At 27.4% G+C, this 11230-nt stretch overlaps 1 protein-coding gene across 1 annotated transcript in view; it reads left to right on the top strand.

Moving 5' to 3' along the window:
• LOC106787693 (cilia- and flagella-associated protein 58-like) overlaps positions 1-1990 on the top strand; it is a 5514-nt gene extending 3524 nt beyond the window's left edge. Inside the window, exons 5-7 of the mRNA XM_014750267.1 lie at positions 130-644; positions 1246-1470; positions 1724-1990. Of these exons, the coding sequence (XP_014605753.1) occupies positions 130-644; positions 1246-1470; positions 1724-1990 (1007 nt within the window). The remainder of the gene's footprint in view (positions 1-129; positions 645-1245; positions 1471-1723) is intronic.
• Positions 1991-11230: the final 9240 nt, after the last annotated feature.

Below are 11230 nucleotides of genomic sequence, written 5' to 3'. Positions count from 1 at the left end.
TAATATTATTTATTATTATATATATTATTTATTTATTATAATATTATTATATATATTATATTTAATATTTATAATAAAAAAAAGAAATATTTGAAATTTATCAAAATTCAATTTATTATAATGTTTTAGTACTTGGGAGAACCGAAAGAGAAAAGGAAACCTTAAAGGTAGATCTTCAATCTGCTCGTAAAGATATCTCAGATTTGAGACGTGAAATCGAAGAAATGAAGCAAGAGGAAAAGCGTCTACGACAGACGATTTTAAAAGCAGACAGAGACATAGCTCGTCATAAGAAAGATATCGACAATGTCATGAACGAACGCGATATTCTTGGTACGCAATTGGTTAGGCGAAATGACGAGCTCTGTTTGCAATATAACAGGATCAAGATATTGAACGGTACACTGCAACGTGGCAAGCAACAATATAACGAACGTCTTGAAGATATCAGATTGCTCAAACTAGAAGTTAACAAGCTCAGAACCGAGAAAGTTTTACTGACCAAAAGTATAGATAATACTTCGGATATGCGTCATGAGATTTTTCACTTGAACAGAGATCTTACCAAAGAAAGATTAAAGGTCATGGCTTTGGAAGAAGAAGTTCAAACACCGTTGAATATTCATCGTTGGCGAAAACTCCAAGTGATCATTTTTATTTTTATTTGAATAGTTCGTTAGTTGATTATGTATCAATCGTTAAAATATGAAATTGACCGTAAAACAATGATTCAAATTATATCTACCTATGTGAATGGTATTAGTTGTAGAACAAGCAGTATATTACTTGAAATTAAACATAATTAATTTGATTATGGCAACGTTTTGGATATTCGTTTATGTATTTTTATACGTAGATACTAAAAAGTGCACAATCATTCGTAAATTAAATTAATAAATTTGATATTGCGTGCATGTTCAAAAATGGAAACAAAATTGTCCAATGTTGGTTGATGCCATAAATGAATAACGAAGATTTTTTTTTAAATTCACTTATCAAATATGCAATTTTTTGACATTTCTTTTTCTCTGCTCTATTTTTTTTTGTAACCTTCACATGAAAACTTGGGTTAAATTTTGTTGTTCCAATGCATATATGAATAAAACTAAACGTTGTTGGTATAGTTATACATGCATCTACTATGTTTGAACTTTCCAGCAAACGAATATAAAAAAAAAAAAATAAATAAAAGAATTACGATATTCATTACTTAAATTTCATTAATTCCATAAATATATTTTCTAGTTCTCCGATCCATCGGCTTATGAAATGTTGAACAAAATTCAGATTCTTCAAAAGAGAGTTATCAAGATGTCGGCCTTGATAATTGATAAGGAAAAAAGAGTACAAGACACCGAAAAATTATACATGAATCTTCGTGAGATTTTGGTTAAACAACCAGGACCACGGATAACTATGGCCTTGAATAAAACTCAAAAAGCATTGAGAAAAAGAGGAAATAAAATGAAGGTATGTATACGATATTGAAATCGTTTTTGTAAAATATTTCGTTCGAATGCCATTACTTATTGGATCATTTTTGTTTTTTATTTAAAGTACTGACGAATTATATTATTTTATTTTACGATCACAAACATCGAGAGTAAAAATATTTAAAAATACCAATCATCTCAAATAAATACAAATATTTCGGATCTCTATTCGTCAAATTTGTTTTTTATTTTGTATTTATTTATATATTTATTATTTTTATTTAATCCAGTGCCTCGTATCGGAATTGAACATGTATCAAGTTGAAATAAACGAATACAAATTCGATGTCGAACGGATGAGTAAAGAGATGTGCGAGTTGAAGATGAAATATTACGCACAGAAAAGGAAATTACAAAAGGAGAAGGAAACGAGATCGAAGTCCTTGACAGAATCAATACTACCAGCTTTACCGATAAAACAAAAGAAATTCTTTGGGGGTGGTTTCAATATGACAACTCCTACGCCAAGAACGTCTTTTATCTTGGATTCTGCATAGAAAAATAATTTGTAAAGTTTACGTATTGTATTATTAATAATTTATTAATATCCCTTATTATATTTTTATTCAAGATACACCGTACTCCGAATTTTTTATTATTATTTTTTCTCGATTACTGATGCCATCTTTATAAAGGTATAAACTTTTTCTAAACTAAGAAAATGTACGTTCTTATAGATTTTCTTCTTAATATAAGATAGTTGAATTTTTTATTAAATATAACAAGAGAAATCAGCTGATTCTATATATTTTCTAAGCTTTGTTAAAATATATATATATATATATACTTTTAACTTTATTAATTATATATTATTATTATTATATATATATATATTAGAAATTATATAGGAAACTGAAGATTAGTGAATTCTCCTTTAAACTAAAGACAAAAGCTTCCGTTGATGCGTATGCTCATGAATTATCGAGATCGACGGTTCTAATACGTGTAGTCTAAAAGCAACAGAGAGAAAGAGAAAGAGAAGAAGCCAAGTACAGGAAGATTAATACCGACGGTAATTCCCTGATGCGGAAAACGGTTTCTCCTGTTCGTGGCTTTGATACACAACCGAAATACATCGAGAGAATACGAAACACAAAACCATGAGTAGTAATTTGATACCACAATTTTTCTCCAACGAAACGAAAATATTATCAACAACGAAACCAAAATATTTAAAAAAAAAAAAAAGAAAAAAGAAAAAATATCATTCGAAAATAAACGTTTGTCGTAAGAGTACACTAAAAAATATAAAACAATGAAAAATTAATATTTGTAATCTAAACGATATAGATGTGATACCGATAATAAATATTAATTTTCAATATGTTTCTACACAAAAATATTATTTTAAACATTTTATTAAGCATTATTAATCATCGTTTATATGATAGAACTAATTATTACTAAATGAATTAGATCAAAATATCACGCGGTAGAATCAAATTAAAACATTAAGCTTATGCTTCGATAGCTTGTCTTTTAATTAAAGATTAATACGGAAATAGCTTGTGTATTTCTCATCTTCACCTTGACTATTAATCAACGCTATTCTTAACGTGCCGATCATGGACTCGTGCCGGAAGGCGAAACAATTATCGTGATCGGGAAGTAGTTTATTGCTCGTTTAGTCGTTAATTGGTTCATGCATATGCATACGTGATGGTCTTCTCTTGTCGTTGGATCGTTTAATTCTTCTTCGTATACAGATAAGATTGTATACAGTTGTTGTTGTTGTTGTTCTATTAAATAACATACAATAAGAAAAATCTCTCACGCGTATTATGTTTATTAATAATTTTAATATTCATTTTGATTTTTCTATTTTCTCAATATATTAATACTCTAATTATATTATATTAATTAAAGATAATTGTAATTTAATTTAGTTTTTATATCATGAATATTTTTTCCTATCCTGATCCTAGCCTTAGTACGATATTTAAATTGATAAAAAACGACGGAGATAGTGTTTTAATACTTTATGGGATTTTCAAAACGATGATTAAAGAGTTACTCGCTTTTTAAAACGATTTATGCGATCTCTCTCTCTCTCTCTCTCTCTTTCTCTCACTCTCTGTCGTTTTTTTTACACCCAACTTCTTCGCTTTACGAAAACCATTGGTGACCGTTTATTGACATAAAATTCATCGAAAATATTTATTCAATAAATCCCCTCAATCCGGTCTTGTCTCTGATTCGTTGAGTTGATTCATCTCTCTATTTTTTTTCTTCTTTTTTATTCGAACTAGAATTTTTACGCGAATCGTTTTGATCGCATCGATGCAACAGGAAACCCAGACGAAATTTGGAAAAATAATATTAATAGTTTATTTTTACTTTATTATATTCTCGATATTTCGATCGTTCGAACATTCTCCCGAGTTAACATTTTTTTATACTGCCGACACATTTTTTTAATATACACGTATATACAAATTTGTATTACTATTATATAGTTGCATCTCAAGAAATATCGCGTGATTTATATTTAATAGCTCTAATGACAAAGAAATATGAAAACGATGTTCGTAGAACAAAAAAAAAAAGAAGAAGAAGAAAACTGTAAAAGTTTTGTATAAAGTATAAGTTGGGTTTTTTGATAAAAGTCGATGAAGATAACTTTCGTTATTTTATTTTCCTTTAAGCAAAAATTTATACGGATGTGTTAAAAAGTGTATCGAATTTTGTTGCTATCGTTTTAATGACGAACTTTTGGAAAATATTTCAAAGTACTTGAGAGAGAGAGAGAGAGAGAGAGATTCTTTTCAACAAAATTCCTATCTCCTTTGGGAATTTGTTTTTCTATATTTTAAACCAAAAAAAAAAAAAAAAAAAAAAAAAAGGACATCGAGGAAATCGCGTTCAACGTTAATTTAAATATATTAATTTTTATAAAGAAAAAGAAAAAAATAATTTAAAATTAATTAAAAATAAATTAATAATAAGAAGAAATAAAAGAAAAATAAATATATATGCCCCAGGATTGGACATAAACCGTAATTTCGAAAGAAAGTTCCTTTTTTTTCTTCGTAAATAATGATTGTATTATAAATCATCTTTTGTGCTTTTCTTTTTTGTTTGTTTATTAGTTTTATCTTACGTTATTTATCTTACGATTTTTACGAAACTAGAGGAAAGAAGTGGGATAAGAATATCTTGTGATATATATCCAATAAATTTTCTCATTTCGAGTTGGAGGATATCTCGATGAAACAAAGTTGCTGAGTACGTTATTAAGTAAAGTCAAATAATCTTTGATAAATCGTATGTGTGTACATTGTGCTTACATATAAATCAAATTTCTAAACGCGTATATACATCTACAAATATTAAATATTAATAATAAATAAATATTAATAACAACACATTTACACAAGAATCAACCCCCATTGACATAGTGTATGTATTCAATGCATAAATAAATATCAAATAATACAAATAACATACAATTATACATTTTTATGAAACTAACGGAAAAATGATTACGCGTGTATATATATTAAAGAAAATAATGAAAAAAAAATATATAAGTTAACAAGTAGATAGGGAAGAAAGTTATGGTTTGGTCAGGTAGAAAAAAGGGTTGATATCAGTGACCTACTAGCCAGAGAAAATACGTTTAATCGTCAGAGCAAAAGAGAACCTACCTCTACGAAATACGATTTAGCTTTGTATGTTTAGTATCCCATATATATATATATATAGTAGTTTAGTGGAGAAAGATCAGACTCGCCAGCTATAGTTTGTACGAATTTATACTCGCATAGTTAAACATAAAATCCTTTGTAAAGATCCAAATATGGTAAACTCAAAGTACTTTTTATCGATTCTCTCGTTTCGTAAAACATTGAAAACTTTTTTTTTTGTATTTTGACTCGGATTGACGTTCTTTAAATACACGTATTATGTTTGCGTGTTAACCTTGTACACGATCGTTTGTAGTCCTTCAAAGAGAATCGATAATATTATTAATATGCATAAACTAGAATTCATAGTTTTTCATTTATCGTTAGTTAAGTGAAATCCTTTGTGCAAGTAAGATTTGTTATCTTTGTTGAAACTCTTCCGAACAAATGTATTTTATGTAGGATATTTCTAATTTATTAAGGAAATACAATAATGTTAATTTCATTTATTAAGGATTAGTTATTCCTTTGAAGTATAGATAATATAATATACAATATCCTTCGTGCGAATAAAACGTGTTTTACTTCATAGATATATATATAATATATTCGAGAGAAAATGTTATATATAAATATATTTATATTCAAATTATTTAATAATTTTATTTTTTTATTATCGATTAGTTATTTTATTCGTAATATAAATAATATCTATATACTAAAATAATTATATGTTTTTAATCGATATAAACTTGAGCAAATATTATTATATATATATATTTCTAATTTATCGATTAAATCTTTTATTTCGATTTTTAAAGAATATATTTTTTAAATGCCATTCAAAGAGATACTTTTATTTTTATTTCGTTTCGATATCTTTTCACTTTGGACATCAGTATTCATTTATTCATTCACGTCTTTTCGTTACTATGTGTACAACGTTAGAAATACATTTGTTCAGAGTTTAAACCATCCCCCCCCCCACATTTTCTTTTTCGACTATATTTCTTCTTTTTATAATTTTCCTTCTTGTTTTTACCTTTTTTCTTTCTCATTATCCACACCTCATTTTCCGTACCATAGACTCGTCTTTGCAAATTCGAGTTAATGCGAGTTGCTCTTACGAGAGTTTTAGCAAAGCAATCAAGATGCAATCTAAGAACCTATGAGAGCTTTTTTCTTTTTCACATATCAAAGAATAAAACGAAAGTAATTAAAATAATACAATGATTTTCGTTGTAAATAATTATTCGAAAAAAAAAAAGAAAAAGAACAAAAAGATTTATATAGTAACGATTGATATAATTTAAAATAATTCTTTACAAAATTTGAACGAATTTTTAACAAATATTTCGAAACGATTTATTAATTATTGATATGTTATATAATTTTTTGTATTTAAATTAATATCATTATTTATATTTTCTTTTTTTCGCATCTCTCGAATGCATTTTGAAATGCATACGATTAAATTTATTCTACTTTTTCTATCTATTCATTTCATCGTAATAGAATCTAGAGAGACATTTTGACTACGTTCGAGGATATAATTCACATATACAATATACACACACGAGGAAAAAAATTGAAAAGAGAGAACGAGACAGTGAGAGAGAGAGAAAGAGAGAAAGAGATCGTTTTAAAAGCAAGTCTCTTTCATATCTCGTACCTAAACTGGTACACTCGTTGTTCGTGCAAATGTTGATTCAGCAAACTCGGTGGTAGGTGACTGCACCTGTTGATAAAACTGTTGACGACAATGAATTTGACTGCAACGTTAATGTTTGTTTATATACAATCCTCTACAATTAAGAGTAAAGAAGAAAATTCAAGGAAATATAGAGAAAGAAACAAATAATTAGATAGATAGAGACAGAAAAGGATAGGGCAGTGGTTCCCAACATGGAGTACGTGTTAATTGTTTAAACAGTCCGAGAATAAAAATTCTATAAATATATAAATAATATAAGGATTGGTTACTTATATTATATTTATTGATATTGTATTACAAATTTAAAGAATTTGTTAAAAATATTGAAAAATATCGATTGAATAAACATCAAAAAATGAAATAAATTTTACAATTGAAAATAATTGACAAAAAAAAAATGATACTCGAATTAAAATATAATTAAAAGGTTTCTTATACTGAATGAAATTTTGTTTGTTTAATATTAGGTCTCATTAGTTTTGTCAAAATAATTGTCTAAATGATGCCCAAATGAAAATTTGGTTGGGAACTCTGTTAGGATAGGGTTGAAATGTTGCTTTTCATTAGTCGCACGTGCAAATCGAAACAATGGTTAAACGTGTAAAGCGATGCTAACGTTTACCTATTGTACGTTTCATTGTTAAATCATCTGACGAATTTGCTTTCAATGTTCTCCGTTAAACCAAAGCAAAAAGACGAACCAAAGACTTGTTTGCCATTACTGCTGCTACTACTGCTGCTGTTATTTGTTTTCTCTTTGAATATATATGAAATTCTATTGAACGAAAATGGGCATCGTGCCATCGAATATATACTCTCCATCCCTTAAATCAAACCTTTATATACCTATATACATATATATACATAGCCATACACGTATATTTATATATGTATCATGGTATCTTGGTTTCATCCTATTTTACTATGATATATGTATCATACGTATCTGTTACACATATTTTCCTAAGGTATCCGAAAAGAAGAACTTTGCTGTCCTACAAATTCATTTAACCGATCTATATATCTAATACTGACATGAGGAACGATTAGAACAATGGATTTTCCTTCTTTTTCTTTTTTTTTTTCTTTTCCTTTAATAATTTTTTCATAAGTATAAGTGTACGTTTTATACGTGCTAGTTTTATTAGCAATTTTTTTACTAGAGCATTGTCAGTAAGTTTATTTTTTTGAATGGATATAATTGAGAGATATATTGTATTGATTTAAATATTGAATATTTTTTATCTGTTTTATAGTTATATTCTGTTTTTTTTTGTTATCTCTCAGTCTCATTATAATTTCCTTTTATGCTTAATAAATGTATCTCGATAATTAACGATACATTCTGTATTTCTCGTCTGAATCATGAATTATTCACGAAAAATAATCCCCGACATGACACGAAGAGAGTAATTCCCATTCTTTATGATACGGCAATCACAGTTGTGTATTATTTGGAAAAATAAAAATACATAAAAGTAGAAAGAAAAATCGATGAATTCGAATAGACGTGTTTGAAAATTGCAGGATTAAATAAAAAAAGAAAAAAGAAAAAAGAGGAAAATCCATTTTACGGTTGACCGCGAATGTTCAGGAACGAATTCGGTTCGGTTTTAAATTTACCAATCGTATCTATCTCTATCTCTATCTCTTCCTATCTCTTTTTTCTCCTTCTTTGTCGTTAGTATCTTTATTTTGATAATACAAATTTTTCTAATATCGAAATACTTCACATTTACTTCTCTCTCTTTAAATTTTCAATAAAATTAAATAAATTTGTTATTTTCCGAATAATTCTCTCAACGTGATATAAAATTAATTTTATTTCGTGGTACGCGGTCGCCGCGCAGTGTTGTATTATTTGAGAAAAAAAAAAAAAGTAAGATAAATCGGTAAATTCATATAAAATCGTTTGAAATTTTTAGGATAAAGAAAAACAAAAAAAAACAACAACAAAAAATATAAATCCATTTTCCAACTGACCGCAAACGAACTCGGTTTGGTTTTGGTTTTGTATTTATCGATCGTATCTATCTCTTTCTCTTTCCTCTCTCTATCTTTTATTGCCTTAATTTTGTATTCTAACTGTTGAATTATTTAATTATTAATGTATATTTATATTATGTTACCGTTAAAGAGTATAAAACAATCAATTCATAACAAAATCTAAATCTTATACGAAATAATTAAACTTTTCAGGGAAATCATATAAAAAGTAATTAACCATAAATTGAAATTAGTAGTCTTAGAAAATAACACGAGATTTATAATATATAAATTTACAAGATAATTATGCTTTATTTTTTATATTTCAACTAATCAATACAAGTATTTCATAGTTTATTTCACGAATGAACGGATTTCACACTTTAATGGTAACTTTGATGCGACAGAGGGGGAGGGAGGTTTTAATGAATTAATATTAAATCTTATTATATTTCTGTATTGGTACATTTTCTTTATAGGAACCGACAGATGTGTATAGAATGAAATACATACGTTGAAGAAAGAAACGTTATACAAGCTGTGCGGCATGCTAAACTCGTCTAAAGCACGAAACTCAGTGAATACGTTAGCAAGGTCAGTTCAGTATGAAATGTAAAATACAGAAAGAGAAAGAGAAAGGGAGAGAAAGAGAGAAGGAAAGAGAACTTGTTCGCGAAAACTCAGGAAGATTCTTAGCTCGTAGCATGACTTCCTTTTATGTGAGCTAGTATTGTGAACATTTTCTCGGGCTTTACAATGCTAAGAAGATATTAAGAATGGAATAATACAAGGAAGTCGAAATGTTTCAGTTCGGGGGATAACATCGAAATCACTTGAGAACAATTATTTAAACTACATTTCTATTCGACATTTGATTCGTTAGAATAATATAAACGGTACTAGGTGTTAAACTTCGAGAGAGAGAGAGATAATGTTCAGATAAAATTAATCAATTATTTGATTACGACGGTAACAATTACTATTATTTATTTATTTATTTGACAGGATATACGAGTAAAAAATAAATTAATGCATATATATGTAAAGGAAATAATAAACGATTAAGACGGTATTTTATAGATGACATAGACCGATTGAATTTATCAATATTAACATTTATAAACATTCTGTTTGTGCAATTAAAATAAAATCCTGAAAGTCTCCTTATTGGTCCCCCGAATCTCCGAAAATTAGCATGATGGTCGTATTTTATCTATTTTGAAGAAAAAAAGAAATAATAACAAGTTACCTATGTTTATCCGTTCGTTCGATATTTTCAAACGATTTATAAGCAGATTTTTTTTTCCTTTTGAGATATTATTTTACGAAGTTCTTCTTTCCATCCCATCGATAAGAAATGGAAAAAGGTGGTTAAAGGAGAAAGGAAAATAACGAAAGAGATTTCGATAGAGAAGAGATTGCAATAGATCCGTTCTCGTTCTCGTTCTAGATCTAGTTCTAGTTCTAGTTTCTCGATCGCGGTTGTACAATTGGAAAAGTTATTTAAGATCGAACCGAATCGTTTTCTCTTATGTGTCTCAATCAAATTTCTATCAAAGTTAAACTATATCTTTCATTTTCCATTCATCGTTTGTTATATTTTTATTTCATAACATCACAAGAAGGAGAATAAGAAGAAGAAGGAGGAGAAAGAGGAATTGATTCGTTCGATTTTATTCTTATCGAAAGTAGAAACTATTCTTATGAGAATTTAGTAATAATCATTTTTCGAGAAATTATAATAATCCTTTCAAATAACAATGTATAAGGTGTATACCTTCAGAAATGCATTTTACATATATTTTAAAAAGTAGTTATTATTATAGGAGCTCAAGTAGAAGGAAAATAAAATGATTAGATGATACATCCCACGATGATCACCTATAACAAGAAGAAAATAATGAATAAAATAAAAAGAGTATAACCAAAAACTTTGTCACACTACACAGAGAAACACAATCATATAGAAAAGAAACCACGTTATAGAAATCTTTAAAACAAATGACATAAAGCAATATAGTCATCTTTAAGAAATAAAACAACAAGAATTTTTCCATATAGATACAGTATATAGTAATTTATACTTTCATAGTTGGCATGAGAAAAATTCGTGAGAGATCTCAATTGCTTTGTTTCACTTTATTTTATTTCTTTAAAGATGACTATATTGCTTTATGTCATTTGTTTTAAAAATTTCTGCTACGAGGTTTCCTTTCTATTTGGTTTTTCTGTGCTTCTTCTGTTCTTCTATGCATTACCTCGCAGTTTTTAATATAAATCAACCTTATTTTTAAAATATTGTCAAGAGATGATTATAATAAATTAGATAATAATAATTATAAATTAGATAATTATAATTAATAATAGAATGGATTTTTGATTTATATAATAAATAAATTATGTGTGTTTTT

Source organism: Polistes canadensis, unplaced genomic scaffold (assembly GCF_001313835.1).
Source record: "Polistes canadensis isolate GaletaPanama2010 unplaced genomic scaffold, ASM131383v1 scaffold_111, whole genome shotgun sequence".
In the NCBI taxonomy this organism is placed as follows: domain Eukaryota; kingdom Metazoa; phylum Arthropoda; class Insecta; order Hymenoptera; family Vespidae; genus Polistes; species Polistes canadensis.
The sequence above is the reverse complement of the archived record's forward strand: the minus strand, read 5'-3'. Positions and strand labels throughout refer to the sequence as shown.